The sequence below is a fragment of the Myotis nattereri genome (assembly GCF_964212035.1).
Source record: "Myotis nattereri genome assembly, chromosome: 5".
In the NCBI taxonomy this organism is placed as follows: Eukaryota; Metazoa; Chordata; class Mammalia; order Chiroptera; family Vespertilionidae; genus Myotis; species Myotis nattereri.
Window position 1 is genome coordinate 31,730,682 of NC_138080.1, and position 19,317 is coordinate 31,749,998.

At 57.4% G+C, this 19,317-nt stretch overlaps 1 protein-coding gene across 3 annotated transcripts; it reads right to left on the reverse strand.

The window, feature by feature from the left end:
* Positions 1–314: 314 nt before the first annotated feature.
* Positions 315–9,013, reverse strand: PLK5 (polo like kinase 5 (inactive); the record flags this gene model as incomplete). 3 transcript variants are annotated; one of them, XM_081093195.1, is made up of 15 exons in its annotated part: positions 315–885; positions 2,204–2,314; positions 2,400–2,529; positions 3,377–3,533; positions 4,834–4,911; positions 5,196–5,280; positions 5,443–5,516; positions 5,701–5,827; positions 5,986–6,184; positions 7,062–7,157; positions 7,250–7,337; positions 7,435–7,564; positions 7,942–8,058; positions 8,195–8,308; positions 8,906–9,013. In XM_081093195.1, the coding sequence occupies 15 exons, from the start codon at positions 9,011–9,013 to the stop codon at positions 700–702; spliced, it is 1,800 nt and encodes a 599-aa protein (XP_080949321.1). In that variant the 3' UTR covers positions 315–699. The 3 variants fall into 3 exon arrangements, with proteins under 3 accessions (XP_080949321.1, XP_080949320.1, XP_080949322.1); XM_081093194.1 differs by having other exon boundaries at positions 5,196–5,316; XM_081093196.1 differs by having other exon boundaries at positions 598–885; positions 5,196–5,316; positions 5,701–5,761.
* Between the last annotated feature and the right edge of the window lie 10,304 nt (positions 9,014–19,317).

The following is a 19,317-nucleotide window of genomic DNA, read 5'->3' on the forward strand; positions in this document are numbered from 1 at the left end:
AATCGCACTGTACGTGCACGCCCACACGTGGTATTTTGTGGAAGGGCCACACTCAAGGGGCTGCAGTTTGCCGACCACTGCTCTATCCACTGAGCCAAAGTGGCTAGGGCGATTTTGGGTCATTTTAGAACGCCTCTCAGGTCCTAACTTCCGTGTGGGTGACATTCTGGCCATCTGTCTGCCACAACGAACAGTGGGCTCAGATCACGCTGGGTCTGAGTGCTGCCTCGCTGAGGCCCCTCAGACTGCCCCAAAGAGAGTCAGACAGCAGGCTACGGGGGCCAGTTTCGTTTTCTTTTTAATATATTTTTATTGATTTCAGAGAGAGGAAGGAAGAGAAACATGCTGAGAGAGAATCATTGATTGGCCGCCTCCTGCGCTGCCCCCTACTGGGGATCGAGTCAGCAACCCCAGCATGTGCCCTGATGGGGAATTGAACCCTGACCTCCTGATTCATGGGTCAATGCCCAACCACTGAGCCACACCAGCCAGAGCAAGTTTTCTTTTAACGGAAAGGAGAACAAAGCTGAACAAAGGTCTGGGTTGAACAGTCATACCATGAGGCAAAGACTCCCCACCTCCCATGCACCTGCCAGCTCCCCCAGCTCCCCCAAGGCCATCCCCTCCGGAGGAACAGAAACAAAAATGGAGCCTGGGACCCTGGCATCAACATGCAGAGGCCCACCCTGCCCCGGGGTGCTAGATGCTGTGCAGCACGCAGAGCGCGTGATGCAGGAGCTGGCGAGCGGCCGGGGGGCAGCCGTGGCTCTGCAGGGTCCCCAGCGTGTAAGAGGCGCCAACCTGGCCCCGCTCCCAGATCATGAGCAGCAACTCCTCAGGGCCCCCATTCAGCACCAGGTGAGCCGGGTCTCCGCTGCTGCTGACCTGCCAAAGTAAGAGGCCAAGGTCGAGGAGAGAAGGGTTCCCCTGGGGCTGCCCCAGGTGTGCCCCGCCCCCTCCGGAGAGAAGAAACGGTGGATCGGAGACTGAAAGCCCCCTGACCTGGTCTCAGCGGCTGCCCCACTCCTAGGAACGCACAGAGTTGGGAGCCCAGAGTTTTGTGTACAGAAGAGGAAACTGAGTTCAGATAGGACTTCCCTGCCCTCGGTCACCCAGGGAGACCTCCGTTCTTAATCCTGGGGCCTGGGGAGCCCAGTCCTTCAACGACCAGTTTCCCCGAGTGTTGTGCGGGCCATGAAGGCCGTTCTCGCTGCCTGAGGCCCAGCCCAGCTCAGGGCATTACCCACACTCTAGTCTGGACAGCTAGAGTTGTTTTTACTGTTGTAAATAAAAAAAAAATACTTAAAAATAATAATAATGAGCCCTGAACAAGGAGCTCAGTTGGTTAGATCCTTGTCCTGATGCACCGAGGTTGCAGGCTCAATCCCTGGTCATGCAAGGATCAACCAACGAAGGCATGAGCAAGTGGGCCAGCAAATCACCAGGACTGCTCAGGGAAATATCAACCTAAAAGTGATTTTCCGCTCAGCCAGTGCAGCTCAGCGGTTGAGCGTAGCGTCAACCTATGAACCAGGAAGGTCATGGTTCGATTCTGGTCAGGACAGATGCCCAGGTTGTGGGTTCAGTGCCCAGTGGGGGGCACGCAGGAGGCAGCAGATTGATGATTCTCTCTCATCACTGATGTTTCTCTCTCCTTCCCTCCCTTCCTCTCTGAAATCAATTTAAAAAATAGTTTTAAAAAGTTTTTTCCAAGGAAATGACTTTTTAAAAAATCCTCACCCAAGGATACGGTTTCCCCTTTTCTTTAGAGAGGGGGTGGGGGGGAGAGAGTGAGAGAAACATAGATGTGAGACAAACATCAACTGGTTGCCTCCCGTGCAGGCTGTGACGGGGGATGGAAACTGGTGCACAGGACGACTCCCGAACCCGCCGAGCCAGCGGCCAGGACGGAAATGACTTTGACAGCTGCTCAGTGTAACCACTCATGGAGATGACCCAAAGTCCATTTTGCCGTTACTTAAACACATCTTCTTTTCTTCCTTTTCTTTTTTTTTAACACATTTGATTTTCCATCTTACAGTCTTTGCACTCAGGAGTCAATACTTTGCTCCCCCTGAAGGAGCCAGCTGTTTCCTGGAGCCCCCGGACAGTGTGCACTGGGAAAGCCAGCGCAGTCCAGGGGACAGGCCGCCCCCAACCTGCTGGCCCCCCGGGGCTCCTGGAGAGAAGGGCCCACGCTCACCTGCACTGTGCCATCACTGAAGAGCAGCAGCAGGGCCTGCTGGGATGCAAGGAAGCGCAGCAGGCAGAGGCCGGGGCTGGCAGACTGGGTGGGCGCAGGCAGGCCGGCTTCCTGAGGACAGACCCAGCCGAGGGTCTTAGGCCTCTCCACCTGCCAGTCCCACTGGCCCCCCAGCCCACTGGCCCCCCGCCCTCACCTCTCGAAGCCGCTGCTGCATGTAGCCAGCAAAGAGTCGCAGGACGGCCAGCTTGGCACCCAGCGGGCTGGGCACATCCCTCAGGGCAAACACTTCCAGCTTCCCTCGGTCAGGCATGTAGCTGACCTGGCTGAGGGTGGGGCACAGGGGGGTGTCAGCGGTCACGGCCTCTGTCCTGGGACACATTCCCACCCAGCCACACCCCCTTGGATGGTGGCTTTGAAACCCAGTGCCACACGGACCAGCCCTCTCTGTGGGTCCAGCCCCAGCCCCTTCTAAACTCCAGACTCTGGAACCATGGACGCCGCCTGTCCACTGAGATCCTGATTGGCCCCCACACGCACCCTCCTGCCATCTTCCCGTCTCGCCCAGGGGCTGCTCCATCCTCCCTGTCTGCCAACTCCGTCGAGATCCCAGCTCCCTCGCATCTCGGCTCTGCCACCTCCCCAGCCAAGTCACTGCCACGGCCCAGCCGACCAGTCCACCACCTCCCTGCTGGTCCCCTGTGTCCCTGCCGCCAGAGATCTTGTCAAAAGTGTGAGGCGGGTCCCTCCTTCCTGCCCCAACCCCAGCAGTGGCCTTCCAGGCCCCTGACTTCGCATCCCCCGTGTCCCCCTCACTCACTGTGGAGCCCCCACTGTTCCTGACACCCACTCTGCTGGGTCACATATGCTGTTCCCTGTACCTCAAATGCTGGTCCCAAAGGCTCCATTGCACCACCTGTCCTACCCGGATGTCACTTCTTCAGAAAGCCCCTCCACAAGCATGCTGTCATGAGCCACCCCCCAATCTGTCACCTCACCCAGTCATTTCCTTCAGAAAAGTGCTACCTGAAATCAACTTATTCATTTGTTTGCCGTCGTTCTCCCCTAGTGGGCAGTGAGTCCCTGCAGGTGTACACAGTATGTACTTAAATGGATGCAGAAAGGCAGGGGGAGAACCTGGCCCCCCAAGGGGACAGGAGCCCCACGGCTTACCCCCCGGGGGGACGCAGGGCCATGTGAGTACCATCCCGAAACAAGACACCGCTGCTCCCGTCCAACAGCTGGTAGCCGAAGCCGTACTTGCTGGAATAATCCACCCACTTGGGGGCCCACAGGATGGGCCGCTGCTCTCTCGGGGGGTCCTGCGTGACTGGGCACAAAGGCGAGGTGAACTGAGTGGGAGGTTCTGGTGGGGCCTGGGCGGGGGGACCGCAGACACCCTGGAGATGTTGAGAAACGTCCAAAAAATAAAAAACCAACTCTTGCCTTTGTGGGGCGAGGACTGGGACGTGGGGAACACCCACTGCCTCTGGGGATGAGTAATCCTGAAATGCCTGCAATGCCCCAAATACCGCAAGGCTTTACTTTACTTGATTAAAAATATTTGTCTTAAAAATAAAAATTGCTCAGTGCCATGTGGGGCCCTGTATTGGATCCTGGGAGAGGAAAGAGTCATTAGCGGGGAGATGGGACATCCAGTCGCCAAGGGCAGACAAAATTCCGTGCTGTCTTGGTAGCGTCTCTGAAAAGTTCCCTCGAATTCTCTTTTACTGTTCATTTAAAACTGAAATTAAAGTTGGCTCCAGCTTGGCCAGCGTGGCTCAGTGGTTGAGCGTCGACCTGTGAACCAGGAGGTCACGGTTCAATTCCCAGTCAGGACACATGCCTGGGTTGCGGGCTTGATCCCCAGCAGGGGGCGTGAAGGAGGCAGCCAATTGATGATTCTCTCTCTCTCTCTCTCCCCCCTCCTCTTTGAAATATATATATGTATGTGTGTGTGTATATATATATTTCAGTTGGCTCCAGTTGATAAAAGACAAGCTTAAAGTTTGGGGTTCTTCTTTGTTACACAATCAGGGAAAGCTGAACAAAGAAGTGAAATGGATCCCACGAAAAAGGAAAGGCTTGGGGCTCCCTCTCCAGGCAGAGCAGGGTCCTGCTCCAGGGGGCCAGGGGAGGGGGTTGTGGAGAAGGAGGGCTTGGGGATCTGGGACTCGGGTACGGGACAGGGTTCCACCTCAGAGCGTGGCTGGGACAGGGGTTCAGGTTGGTGAAGGTCTGATGTCTCATGTCCTCCCTCCATTTCTCTCGTCTCCTCTCTGGTCCTCAAGCAGGACTCAATGACACATTAGAGACTCAGGCCCCGAGAAAACGACGGTGTCCCCCAGAGCCCTCCACACCACATCACTCAAAATAAACAGTCTTCATAAAGAGTCTCAGAAAGTTCTAGACTTCTCACACAAGGATAGCCCACAGTGGTCGGCCAACTGCGGCTCACGAGCCACATGCGGCTCTTTGGCCCCTTGAGTGTGGCCACGAAGTTTCAATCGCACTGTACGCGTGCGCCGCACGTGGTATTTTGTGGAAGAGCCACACTCAGGGGGAGGCCTGGATGGGGACAGGGAGATTAAGAGACAGGGTGACCCCGGTGGCCTAGGCTGTGCTCCTACCTGGAGGTCCAGGGTTCAGGCAGAGCTGTAGGTTTCTAATGGCCTCCTCCACCTCCTGTCTTGGGCTCCCCCCAGGCCCTGGGGAGACAGGTGTATGTGAGGTCAGGGAGAGAAGGAGAGAGGGGATGGGCAGGCCTGGGTCCCCACCATGAGGGGCCCCTTCAACTAGCCTGGCCCCGAACTCTCGCATCTGGGAAAATCTTACTTTAAACCCAGAAGGATTCCAGACATCACTTCCATTTCATAGACGGGAAAGTTGAGGCCAGGAGAGGGGCCCTGGCCCTGGCAAGGTACTGTCTTTGTCTCCTGCCTCTAGACCCTCACTCCCCACCCACGGCCCCCACCTAGGATAGTCTGCTCACCAGCTGGGTCACTCTGGAGGGTCCCTTGGGTGAACAGGTGGACAGGGACCTCAGGTTCGAGAGCCCCTTTCTCCAACAGGGAGTCCTGGGGAGGGAGCAGGGGTGAGGGATGCCCCAGCCCCTGAGGAGAGGCCTGGGGTGAGTAAAGGGTTCCGGCTTCCCTCCCCAATTTAAAGATCCCCTACTTCTCCCTCTGCTCAATCCCACTGTGAGGATACCTCCTTGTGCCCCCACCCTGAGCCCTCACCTCACTGCCCCACTCCATGAAGTCAGCGTCAGGACCATCTTCTGGACAAGAGGCCTCATTGGGGGTGTAGGGGCCTGAGGGAGGCACAGAATTTGGGAGTTGCAGAGCCTGGCCCCATGAGGAGGGAGGCACTTGCCATTTATATCCTCCTCTGCACGGTGAGCTGCAGAGCAGGCTGGGAGCATGGCAGGCGTGTGAGTGCAGAACAGCTGTGGGGCAGGTAGGAGCAGGTGAGGGGTGGGCAGGCATGGTACTCACAGGGTAACTGGCACTGGCTCATTAGCAGCTGGCCCACCTTCCGGAAAAGCCTGCCCAGAGGCTGAGGAATGGCAAAAATGGGCGGGCTGTGGCAGGAGTGGGGTGGCAGCCGGTCCGGAGTGAAACCCTTCAGAGCGGGGTGATAGGGGTGGGCACCCCACTCAGATTGTCTGGCTCCTGAGTACCTGGGCCACCTGGGGTCCTGACCCTCCCTGGACCTTGGCTGAGACGCCCCAGAGTAGGACCCAGGCATCCAGGTGCCATCACCTGCTGAACGTCACACACCTGCGTGAAGAAGTTGTCCTGCAGTAGGTGGTCCAGACTGGGCCGCTCGGCCGGGTTGGGCGCCAGCAGGCGGGCAATGAGGCGACAGGCATTGGGCGACACGTGGGCAGGCTCGTGGTAACGGCCTTCCCGGATGTTTTCATACATCTCTGCCAGGGAAGCCGCCACGAAGGGTGGGTCGCCAGTCAGCACCATGTACCTGAGCGAGGGAGGGGGGCAGGAGCCTAAGTGCCTGCTGGCCTCTGTCCTGGGTTGGCTCAGAGTTGGCTCACGCCTACCTGCGTACACCTGGCCATACCTACCCACCTTTCCCTACTCTATCCATGCTCCCCATCCGTCCACATTCCCATACACACCCTACATCCCTCCCACTTGGCCGTTCCTGTCTGCTTGGCAGACACTGGCATCTGTAGACACCAGCTTATACCTGTACATACCTGAACGCAACTGTGCAATTTTCTTTTCTGCGTGCTCACACCTGCTGCACCCTGCATGTACTTCTTCCCCGTATATAGGCCCTGATCTGCCTGTGCACCTAGTACCTGCACACACTTGTCAACACATATTTTTAAAAAAAATATTTTTATTGATTTCAGGGAGGAAGGGAGAGGGAGAGAGAGATAGAAACATCAGCAATGACAGAGAATCAGTGATCAGCTGCTCCTGCACGCCCCATACTGGGGATTGAGCCCACAACCTGGCCATGTGCCCTGACCGGGAATTGAACCTGGTTCATAGATCAATGTTCAACCACTGAGCCACGCTGGCTGGGCTCAACACATCTCTGAATAGTCAAACCTCCCTTGCACATACATCCTCCCATATCCCTATTCATACCTGCATGCTCCAATGATGGCTGATGTGTGCTGCTCCCACCTGCCCCATATCTGCACGTATCTGTTCACATCTGTCATGTATATGCTCATACCTGCTGTCCCCCCACTCAACTTCCTGTGTACTTCCTTATACCTACCCTTACCTCCTTGCATGTTCCCACCCACCCACACCTGGCACTATCCGGATACTCCTGCACCCCCCACCCCCCACCAGGCCCAAGCTCCTAGGACCCCACTTACATGATGCAGCCCAAAGCCCAGATGTCTGACTGGCAGGAATGCCCATTCCTGGAGACAACCTCTGGGGCCAGGAAGTTTGGGGTCCCACAGAGCACTCTAGGAGGGGATAAGGGGGGACCTCAGGAAGTCTGCCAGACCAAGGTCACCTGTGCCCACCCTGAGAGACTGCTCCAAGCCTCCACCCTCACCTGTGGCATCGGCCCCCTGGCCCCACCCTGGCAGCCAGCCCCAGGTCCCCGATCTTCACCTCCATATTCTTGTTCAAAAAAAAGTTACCTGCCAGTGGGAAGGAGAGGCATGGACATAAGAGGGGGAGTCAAGTCCCAGCGCCCATGGCCCCCACGGTTCCCACAGCTCCCCTCCCCACACTCACTGAGCTTTAGGTCTCGGTGCACAATACGTTGCTGGTGCAGGTAGCGGAGGCCGCTCACCAGGCCCCGCAGGTAGTAGCGTACCTCAGGCTCCGTCAGCGTCTGCCGCACCTCCAGCACATGGGCCAAGGACTGCCCGCACCAAGGAGACAGGGATGAGCTCAGGTGTACTTAAGTGGGCAAAGTGAGTGCAAGAAGTCTGTGAAGGCACCACTAAGTTCAGCTGGGGGCATGGCTAAGGGCAGGAGGGACACAGGTGGGCACAGGTATGCTCAGGTGGGCCCAGGTACCACGATGAGTATGAGATGAGCCTGGTGATCACAGAATAAACTGGGCACAAGTGAACACAGGTGAGCCTAAGAGAGTCAAGCGAGCCTAGGATGGGATGAGCAGGTAGGCCTGGTGTGGGCCCAGGGAAGTGCGGATGGAATGCAGGGGTGGATGAGGTAAGCACAGCAGGCATGGAGGTGTGCAGGCGCCCTCGCCGCCCCCCCCCCCCCCCCGCACACCTTGCGGCTGCAGTACTCCAGCACCATGTACACGTGGTCACGGTCAGCAAAGTGTCCGTGGAAGGCCACGATGTTGCGGTGTCGTAGGCGGCTGTGCAGGGCGATCTCCCGCTCCACCTGCAGGCACAGTCCTGTGTCCACACCCTGCACGCAGTATCCGTACCCACAGGCATCCTCCCGGGCCTCAGGGCAGGGACCTCTCTGGGAACCCACTGGGGGCCTGGGGACCCTGGGCACTGATGGGAGGCCATACCTTCCCAAAGGGGCGCAGACTCCGGACCCCGGGCCCCCCACGCGGCACCACCTTGAGAGCAAACACAGTGCTGGTGGACATGTCGGTCAGCTTATAGCAGCGGCTGAAGGCACCCTTCAGGGAGGGATTCACACGCTCAGTGAATAGGTGGCCAGGCCGCTACACACACACACACACACACACACACACACGCACACACACACGCACACCTGAGGCGCAGGCACACAACTCACACCCTCATCCCGGACACTCCATGCAACACCTGGGAACACACAAACACAGGGACACATCCACTCAGGCACAGAAAGCAGAGATGTGCAACCCATTCAGACACACACACACGCCTGGAAACAGCAGGACAGGGTTAGAGAAAGGCGTGGAGATCTGTCACACCCTCGGTGGTGGCATACCCACACCGCTGGACACACAACTCAGGGACACAGCACAACCCGCCAAATACTGGTTCCCGCCACACAACGCACGCCCTACAGACGGGGCACCGCAGACCGGGCGCCCAGACCAACGCCAGACCCCAAACTCGCGCGGGCACAACACGTACAGACAGAGACGCAGCCTGGCGCGCACCCCGCAAACAAGCTGGACGCACGCCATCCCCTCTACGCTCAGGATCCGCGTGCACAGCCCGCCCCGCCCCGCCCGGACCCTCGCCTGGCCCGGCCTGGCTGCGAAGTCGGGGTTCTGGGTCCCCACCTTGCCGATCAGCTTCCCGCGCTTGTAGACGCGCCCCGAGCCCGGGTCGCGCAGGAAAGCAGAGACCAGCTGGCGGCAACTGCGCCGTCGCCGCGTCCGGGGCTCCATCCCGCGCGGGGGCCTGCAGGGAGCAGGGAGGGGGGAGCCAGGAGAGGGAGCAGGGAGGAGGGAGCAGGGAGCAGGGAGGAGGGAGCAGGGAGCAGGGAGGAGGGAGCAGGGTGTGGGCACTGTGCAGCCTCCCAGCCGGACCACCTGGCAGTGCAGCGCCGCGCAGCTGCTCTGGGAACCGCTCTGCGGGGCGCGGGGGAGCGCGTCTTGTTGGCTGAAGAGGGCTGGTCCGGTGCGGGAGAGGGCAGGTGCGTGGGGGCGCGCGGGCGCGCGGGGATGCCGGCTGGCGGGAGTTCCAGTGACAGAGCGGCGCTCGCGTCCCGCCTGCTGCCCCGGTGCGCTCAGCCTGGCCCTTGCAATCCTGCGCCTCCCGCCAAGCTGCGAGCTGTCAGCACGCAGTTTCGCTGAACAGGAAACGGAGTCCCAGGGATTGTGTCGGTCTCCCCGAGGCCGCCCAGGGAAAGGTGGGTGGGTTGGGGCTTGGCGGGCTCTCCCCAAAGTGCGCTGGAGAAGTGAGTCTGGTCCTTCCGAATGCCTGTGACTACGTCTTTTCTGCGGTGACACTGTGGGGCTTGATTACCTGGGCACTGGGGGGCGCAGCAGGATCCAGGGGCTGAGAAAGAAGCCCAGTCTCTCTGGGGCTGAGGCTGGTGGGGAGGGGAGTGAGGCCTGGGGCAGGGACCCAGAAGGGGGAATGGCTCCGGGGTGGGAGGTGTCATATATAAAGGACACTTGACAGTGACAGAGACAGGATTTAGGGACCGATGGGTGGACTGGGGTTTATGATTCGTGGCATGGGCTGCCAAAGAGAGGAAGTCAGATGGGAGGACAAGTAGGCAGGATCGCGTCCTCCCCCCCACCCCAATACTGTGGGGGCATCTCTGAGCTGTGGCCCAACTTCAGTTCTAGGCACTTTCCTTGCCTTCTCCCATTTCACTGTTACCCTGATCCTGGGACATGGGAACTGGCCTGTGTCCATTTTACAGGTAAGCACAGTGAGGCCCAGGGAGGCTGGGGCGCTTACCCAGCCAGGAAGGGACAGTGCTGGGTTTGAATTTGGGCTGCTGCCTCCGGCTGCCTCAGTATTAATCCCCGAATGTTACATAACACAATGACTGGGGAGGGGTTAGCAGGGCCTCATGCGGCTGGAATCAGACTAGGAATTTTCCAGAGACCAGGTTTTGGAATCTGGCCCAGCCATGCCACCAGCGACAGGAAACACCTTCTGAGTTGTCACATGGTCACATGGCACTTCAAATGGGGGCCCCAGAGCATTTGAGGGAGCAAGACTAGGGGACCTTTGTGGGGGCGGCTTCAGCGCCAGGGCCAAAGGGTTTGGGGTCAGCTGTCTGTGACCGGGGAGCCGAGGGCCCTGCTAAGGAGAGCCAGGTGCAGTGTGACAGAAGATGGGCAGCGGGGGGAGGGCCTTGGGTCTGAGCAGTCATGTCACTGTCGCCCTGGAATCCATGAGGGCAGGCAGCTGGTTCCTTTTCAATAGCACACCTCCATCCATGTGCTAATTCAGTATGTTAAATAGTGTAGGGAACCTGTGCTCAAGACAGACCCACCCAGGCCTCATGGAAAAACTGCCAGGACTTAACCTAGGGGAGGGTTCTGTAGGTGAATGTGAGTAAGCCAGAACCCCTTCCTGGCAGTGGCTTGTCCTGGAGGTAGATGCTCTTCTTAGCTTCATGTTACAGAGGAGGAAACGGAGGCTTGCATGGAAGGCACATGCAAGCCAGAGGACTGGGTTGTGGCCAAACCCTGCCAGAAGTGTAGGTCAGTGGGCCCAGAGCCCCCGCCCCCCTAAACCATCCTGGGAGGGAAGGCAGAGCCCACATGCTAAATCAGGTGGCTAAGACCACTGAACTCCCAGAAGCTCCCTGGTGGTGAAAAGAATCTAAATTTCCTGGCGCGGTGCCACACAGCCTGCCTGTCAGCGGGCTCCTCTGCACAGACACCAGTCTCCCCCACCTCTTGGCTGCTCGCCAGGTCTTCCTGGCTGAACCTCCACCATGGGGCTGGTGAGATCTCCCCTTCCCAGCCTGCACCCCCATGAGCAGGCACCTACTGCCCCTAGGATTCTAGAATGAAAAAAAGCTATATATATAAAAGCCTAAGCAACCATTTGACCAGTAGCGCTGACACACACTGACCACTAGGGGGGCAGATGCTTCGACCGGTAGGTTACCTTGCTGCTGGGGTCTGGCAGATGGGGACCGGGCAAGATGGGCCGGACATGCCCTGAAGCCCTCCTGCCGTCCCGCCCCTGCCCCGATTGTGCACCTGTGGCATCCCCCTACCTGGCCTGTGCCCTCTCTCAATCCGGGACCCCTCGCAGGATGTCGGAGAGCCACAGGCCAGGCCGAGGAACCCCACTGGTGCATGAATCCGTGCACCAGACCTCTCGTCTAGAATAAAATGAAACATACTTGTTCACAGCAGCATGATTCACAACAGCTAAACGGAGGAAGCAACTCCAATGGCCAGTGGTGGATAAATGGATAAATTGTGATTCATCCACACACTGGAATATTATTCAAACTTATAAAGGAAGGAAACTCTGACACCTGCTACAACATAGATGAACTTTGAGGACATTATGCTCAATAAAATAAACCAGACACAGAAGGATAAATACTGTTGATTGCACTCATATGAGGTTCCTGGAGGAGTCAAACTCACAGAGGCAGAAGGTAGATGGTGGGTGACAGGCTAGGGGAGAGGGAGGTGATGAAGTTAGTGTTTAATAGGGACAAGTGTCAGTTTGAGAAGATAAGGAAGTTCTGGAGATGGGTGGTGGTTATAGTTGCACTTAAAAATAGTTAAAATGGTAAAGTACATGTTATGTGTATTTTGCCACAATAAAAAGAGGAAAAATATATCAGATTTTCCACCCTACCCTTAAAAAAACACAACCTTGGGGACTTACTAAAACTCCCATTTTGGAGATGGGCAGACTGAGGCGCAGTTTGGGTGCTGATCACTGGATCACAGTTTTGCAAAGGGGGCTGCCTGGCCTCCCATGCTGACCCCTGCCCAGGGTTCCTAAAGCCGGGGGGTCACCAGCTGGAGCCTCGGCCTGGCCGCCCACACCCTGAATCCCTACACCCCAGGTCACAGCTTCACCCCCCCTCCATTCTGCTTTCTTGCCAACCTGAGATAACTCCCCAGACTCAGCAGATTTCCCTGGAGAACTGCAGGAAGCTTTGCTCAAAATACCTGCCGCAGGTGAGGGGGCAGCTGCTGAGACAGCAGCCAGACTCCCAGAGGTCTACCTTGGGAGGCTTGAGGGGCTGGGCATGGGGGTCAGCCTGGGCACAGTCCCCTTCTTCCAGATGGTGCCAAGGTGGCAGAGGGGACTTTGCAGTTGGATTAAGTACCCCGAGGTGGGGATGACCCTGAGATGGGGATGACTCTGGAGAAACACCAGAGAGGGTGGTGTTTCTAGAAAGAGCTGACAACAGTGGGTGCTTGGAGGGTGGGAGAGGCAAGGATAAGGTCTAATCCTGGACCAGTAGAAGCCAAGTTCCCCCACTCACAGCGCTGGGCCAGCCTCAAGGCAGTGCCCTGCTGCAGTCATGGGGTTTCTGAAGCACAGAGGCAGGGTTCCCTCCTGCTGACTCTGCTCACGAGGGCCTGTCCCCAGAGGCTAAGCTCACGAGTGCAGACATGAGGAAGTCCAGTGCAGTTCAAAGGCCAGGAGACCAGAGAAGTCCCTGGAGCCAGGTGAGTCATGTCTGCCCGGGTGTGCCCACCTTGGCACCTTCTAGGAGAAGAAGACTGTGCCCAGGGTTACCCCATGCCCAGCCCCTCGAACGTCCCAAGGTAGACCTCTGGCAGTCTGGCTGCTGTCTCAGCAGCTGCCCCCTCACCTGCGGCAGGTATTTTGAGCAAAGCTTCCTGCAGTTCTCCAGGGAAATCTGCTGAGTCTGGGGAGTTATCTCAGGTTGGCAAGAAAGCAGAATGGAGGGGGAGTGAAACTATGGCCTGGGGTGTAGGGATTCAGGGTGTGGATGGCCAGGCCAGGGCTTTAGCTCATGACCCCCCGGCTTTAGGAACCCTGGGCAGGGGTCAGCATGGGAGGCCAGGCAGCCCCCGTTGCAAAACTGTGATCCTGTGATCAGCACCCTTTGGGGAAGGAATATTATACTACTGATGGCAGAGCATAGACTTTGTAGTGTCTCTGAAACTTTCTGTAAATCTAAAATGATTCAAAAATTAAAATTTTATTTTATTTTATTTTATTTTTTTAAAAAATATATTTTATTGAATTTTTACAGAGAGGAAGGGAGAGAGATAGAGAGTTAGAAACATCGATGAGAGAGAAACATCGATCAGCTGCCTCCCGCACATCTCCCACTGGGGATGTGCCTGCAACCCAAGTACATGCCCTTGACCGGAATCAAACCTGGGACCCTTCAGTCCGCAGGCCGACGCTCTATCCACTGAGCCAAACCGGTTTCGGCTAAAATTTTATTTTAAAAACCCACAAGAATTAGGAGATCATTATAAGAAACTCAAGCAAAACCTATAAGGCAGTGACTCAAAATCAACTATAACCCCTGCCTCAAGATCGTTGTAGCCAACCCTAGAGGTTTATCCTTCAATTTCCTGTCTGAGTTTATATTAACATGCATACTTCTTCTTTTATAAAAATGTCATCACATTGTGTATGATTTTGCTAATTTTTTCCACCTAACAGCATACCTTAAGTGACTTGCCATTTCTGAATCACTGTTCCATGCTCCCCAGCCCCCAAGCCATGTGAGGCCCCTGCCCCTCTCCGGCGTTGAAGCAGACCCCCTTGCTTCATGTGCTCCAGCCACACAGGCCTCCCCTGGGCCTGGGCCTCACCCTGCTCCTTGGCCACCTGGCCTTTGCATAGGCTGTTCCTCTGCTGAGAACACCCTCTCCCTCACACCCTCTTCCATCCAGTTCCCCTTCATCCTCCAGGTCCTGCCTGGAGCATCCCCACTTCAGGCAAGCTCCCCCACACTCCCAACCCAAAAGGAGCTGAGGGCACCCATTCAGGTGTGGGTGTGAAGTCGTCCCAGGACCTCCGAGTCCCACTGGGTGTGACTTTACCCCTCTGTACCTCAGTGTCCTGACCCATAAAGTAGGGGTGAGGAGTGTCACATCACATCTGAGTGCCCCCAAGGCAATGGTGCCTCTCCGTAGGTGAAGGGCTCAGTCAGGGGGTCAGTGCATGAGCAGTAGGACCTGTCTGGAATGAGGGTGAAGGAAAGGATGCTGCTTCTCATTAGACCTCTTAATCAGGAGTCACAGACACCCAAAGTTGCTAAAGTGAAAAAAAAAACCCTGGGTTGATAGCTTCAGGTATGGCTCGGTCCATCTCAGGAATCTGGCTCTTTCTGTTTCCTGCCTCTCATGTCCCTAGCTAGGATGACTCTTTCTGGGTGGCATTCCCAGCTCACATGGTTGACCTCAGTCGTGATGGGTCCTGGGTCCTGCTCTACCCATATTAATGCCCAAGGACATCTGAGCAGCTCCAGAGACCGTGGGTTCTAGGGCAGGGATGGCAGGAACCATTCCACCTAGTCAACTCAGGGGGCTGGAGGGTCCTGGGACCACATGGCCAGGCCTCGGGGATCACAGGTGGCACAGGGAGTTGGAGAAAGGGGCAGGAGGAGACTATCGGATCTGCCCATAGGCATTTCCTAAGCCCCAAGGCCATAAGACAACAGACCACAGAGGGAGCCCAAGTCCAGCTGATCCACATCTGTCATGACCCACATGCCCAGAGGCAGGGTGTCTGGGCTGAAGCTCAGGATAGGGGGAATCCGGCTGAACCTGGGCCAGGGTCCAGGTTGGGGAACTGAGACACCACCGGACCTGGAGCCTCTGAACTTCACAACCACCCCCGCCACCTGCACCAGGTATTTTGAGCTAAGCTCTGGGCCTCATCCTCTGGGATCTGCTGAATCCAGCTGAGTTATAGTCAGAGGACAGAGGTGGTAAAGAGATGAGGGGAAGGCAAAGACTGGAGGACGGGCCCAGGACTCCACAACTTCATCCCATCTCCATCTGGTCATTCCACAAGCGCCAGGGTTCCCATGCAGGGTGCAGTGCCTGCTGTATGCACTTTCTACAGGACTCAGTGCCTGCTACATACACTTGTGGATAGAGTACAATGCCTGCTGTAGATGTGCCCTGTGGGAAGTATCTCCTGTAGCCCAGCCAGCGTGGCTCAGTGGTTGAGCATTGACTTATGAACCAAGAGGTCACGGTTCGATTCCTGGTCAGGGCATATGCCCAGGTTGTGGGCTCCATCCCCAGTGTGGGGTGTGCAGGAGGCAGCCGATCAATGATTCTCTCTCATCATTGATGTTTCTATCTCTCTCTCTCTCTTTTCCTCTCTGAAATAAATAAAAACATATTTTTAAAAAGTACCTTCTGTAAACCCTCCATGCATGGTGCAGTGATTTCTGCATGCACTCTCTTCAGGATACAATGACTCTTGTAGGCACTCCTTGGAAGATTCAATGTCTACTATATGCACGCCCTACAAGGTGCAGTACCTACTGTATACACTCTCTGAACAGCAAAGTGTGTCTGTTGTATGATACAGTACATGCTGCATACATTCCATACAGAGCATAATGCCTGCTGTATTGCTCCATGCAGGACACAGTGCCTGTTGTATGCACTTTTTGCAGGGTGCAGTGCCTGCTGTATACACCCTGCACAGCACCATAGCACTGTGGCTGAGGCTTGGGTAATGAGGCATCTCTGAGGGGGATACAATTGTCCACTTTGTGGAGTCCCTGGGCCAAGCTTGCTTGCTTTCCTTCTTTCTTCCTTCCTTTCTCTCTTTTTTCTTTCTTTCTTTTTTAAATATCTTTATTGATTTCAAAGAGGAAGGGAGAGGGAAAGAGAGATAAAAACATCAGTGATGAGAGAGAATCATTGATTGGCCACCTCCTACACGTCCCCTACTGGGGATCAAACCCACAACCCAGGCATGTGCCCTTGACTGGAATCGAACCTGGGACCCTTCAGCCCACAGGCTGACGTTCTATCCACTGAGCCAAACCAGCTCTTTCTTTTCTTTTTAAAAAATTTATCTTTATTGTTGATGAATATATTTTTATTGATTTCAGAGAGGAAGAGACAGAAACACCAATGATGAGAGGGAATCAGTGATCAGCTGCCTCCCGCATGCCTCCCATTGGGTATGGAGCCCGAAACCTGCGCATGCGCCCTGATTAGGAATCAAACCATGATCTCCTGGTTCATAGGTTGATGCTCAACCATTGAGCCCCACAAGCCAGGCCTGATTTATTTCTGATGACTCTCAGGCCCCAGTCCATAGTGTGATACATAATCAGTGCTCAGAAGAGAGTGCCTGCTTTTGCTGTCTCCTCCCTCTCCCACCATCTTCTCTTCAGCCTCTTCTCTCCAACCACACTTAACTTCATCAAGGTCACAACTGCCTCCATCGATGCCAAGTCATTGGTCCATTGGTCCAGTGGTCCACATCTTCATCTTGCCCACACTGGCTGTATCTTATTTCTCCCAGAAGCCTGTGTGGCCTCTGGGACCCCACACCCACCTGTTCTCCACCCCCTGCCCCTTTCTGTCCCTGTGACCTCACTCATGACACTAAACACCCACATGTGCTGAGGACACCCACATGTGCTGAGGACACCCACTTGTTCACCTCCACCCAGACATGACCCCTGGATTCCCAGCCTCTTCTTGGTGACCCACAGACATCTCACTGTAGAGCCATTCAGAAGTGACCACTGGATTCACGCTACCCCCTCAGCCTGCCGCCCTCAGTACATGGGCACCTCCCTTCACCAGCTACTCAGGCCAAGCTTCTGACTCAAACCTTCCCAGCACTCCCCCCATGGGATCCATCAGCAACTCCTGCAGACTCCACTCCCAAACAGCTGGGAGCCACCCACTGCTCTCACCCCCAGGGACACCCTGGCTCAGCCCCTGCCCAGAACCACCACTGCTGCCTCTCACCACTTTCCTGGCCCCCCTCTTTCCCCCATGGCAGCCAGGGGTAGATTTTCCAAAGCTTGAGCACTCTTCCACCTCCCTACGCTCCCTTCCTGCCTCTGACCTCATCCCTTCCCCCACTCAGGCCACTTGCTCCACCCACTCCACCGCCTAACTTTATTCTCTTAGTCCAGCCTCGAGGCCTTTGCACTGGATGTGCCCTCTGCCTGGGCTGCCCTTCCCCCCACCTCCTGTGGCAATCACCTCCTCAATGAGGGCCTTCCTGATGTCCCTCACATCTGCAGTGGGCCCGGGCTGTTTCCTCTGAGCACCTGATCACAAGGTAAGATGATACCGACCCGGCGCCTGCCTCCCTCACTAGCCTGGCTGGCTGGGTGGTTCACCAGTGTGTTGGCACGTAGTAGGTTCTCAATAAATGTTGAAGAAACAAAAGGCATTGGGTGGCTCTGTTTTGAGCTGCTCCAGGCTGGAGTGTAGACACGCAACCCCTCTCTCCCTGTGATCAGGGCTGGGAGACCCATGGTGGGCTTCCAGGAAGAGGAGGCCCTCAAGCTGAGTCTGGCCCAGCCGTTTGAAATGAATAAAATAATTGAAAAAAAAAAAACCGTACCCTTTTATGTAATGATGTTTACTTTGAATTTATATTAGTTCACACAAACACTCCATCCATGCTTTTGTTCCAGCCCCCCCCCCGCCCCCCCCCCCCCCCCCCGTCCAGTTTAAGAGCCCATTGTGGCCCTCGAGTCAAAAAGTTTGCCCACCCCTGGGCCGGAGCCTGGGGGCAGAGGACCCCCTTGGTGCCCCATTTCCTCAACCTACCTACCACGGAGCACTGTGGGTGACAGTGAGGAGCTGGGGGAGGGTCGGGCAGAGGACGCCTGCTGCGTGCCTGTGGGCGGGGGAAGGCGGCACGCTGGAAAGGGTGCGGTGGTGGGAGCCAGTCCGCGCCAAGAGCTGCCGTCCAGCTGAAAGGGTCGCGGTGCCCCCCTTGCCGGACTGGGAAAGTTGAGGTCGGAGAGGGTGAGGGCAGGGCCATGCAGAATGGGGACCTCTGGACCCGGGTCTGGCCCCAAAGCCGTCGCTCACAGTCCGGGGGCCTGGCAGGGAGGGCGGGAGGCGGGGTGGGGTTCGTCCCGCGGTGACAGCAGCGCCCGGAAATGCGCCTGCAGGGAGTGGGCTCCCCGCCCCTCGCGCCCAACCCCTGGGGCTGAGCTTCTCCTCCGTGCGCTGGGGGCCCTGCACTTGGGGTGGCCAGGGCGTGGAGCGGGAACCCCCGGATCGGACCTGCAGCGGGCGGGGTCCTGGGGAGGCTGACCTTGAGGGAAGGGCTGGAGAACGGGCTAGGGAACCGTCGCGGGGACGCCATCTGCGCGTCGGTGGAGAGGAGGCAGGGACCCGGACTCTCGGAACCGGGGCAGGGCGACCTCGGTCCGCGCACATTCCCCGGCCCTGAGCGCGGCGCCCGGAATAGCAGTCCCGGGGTGGGGGTAAGGGCGGCCAGTGTCCTCGCGGCTCTCCCGCCCTGGGCTTCACAAGGTCACCGGGACATGGACTCTCAGACACCAGACCAGAGTTCAGGGGAGCCCGGGCCCGCGCGGGGCAGTCCGCCGCCGCCGCCGATCCGCGCGGAAGCGCTCCACGGCCTCGTGAGGGCGCACCGGGCCGCCGCCCCTCTGGACCCCGGGCTGGGCGCGCCCTGGGGGGCCGGGTGGAAGTGGCCGCCCTGGGGTCCCCCCGCCCCCCTCCGAGGGCCCCGCCGCTTCCCCTCATCCTGGAGCGGTCGGGAGAGCCGGGACGCACCGCCAGCGCTCTACGTCGCCGGTAAGCCCCTCTTCCTATACCCCCCCGCCCCCCGCCCCGGGTCCGTGCCTCCTGGGCCTCGTGGAGAGGGGGTGGGGGGTACGGTGAGGCAGCAATCCGCCGGGTGAGAGAAAGCTCATCCCCACTTCTTCCTGGGGAAACTGAGCCCCAGAGGCGTGGCTTGCCCTGAGGCCACACCCTCCGTCAGGAGTTCAGCCCAAACCCGGTGTAAGCGTCCTGCTCCTCGGGGCGCGGGCTCTGGGGAGCGGGAGGGTGGTCCTTGTAGCTCCTTATTTTCCATCGTCTAGATCCCCACCTCAGTGCTGAGTCAGGAAGGGGTTCAGAAGACCAGCCCCCTCCCCTATCTTTGCTCTCCCCTCCCAACTTCCTGCTTCCTGGGCCAGCCCGGGCCCTGGGTTCAGAAACGGGCTGAGATGCAACCGGCAGGCAGAGCTCTGGTGGGAGAGGGGGCCCACCTGGTGGTCTCCCAGGCTTTCGGCAGCTGGAGC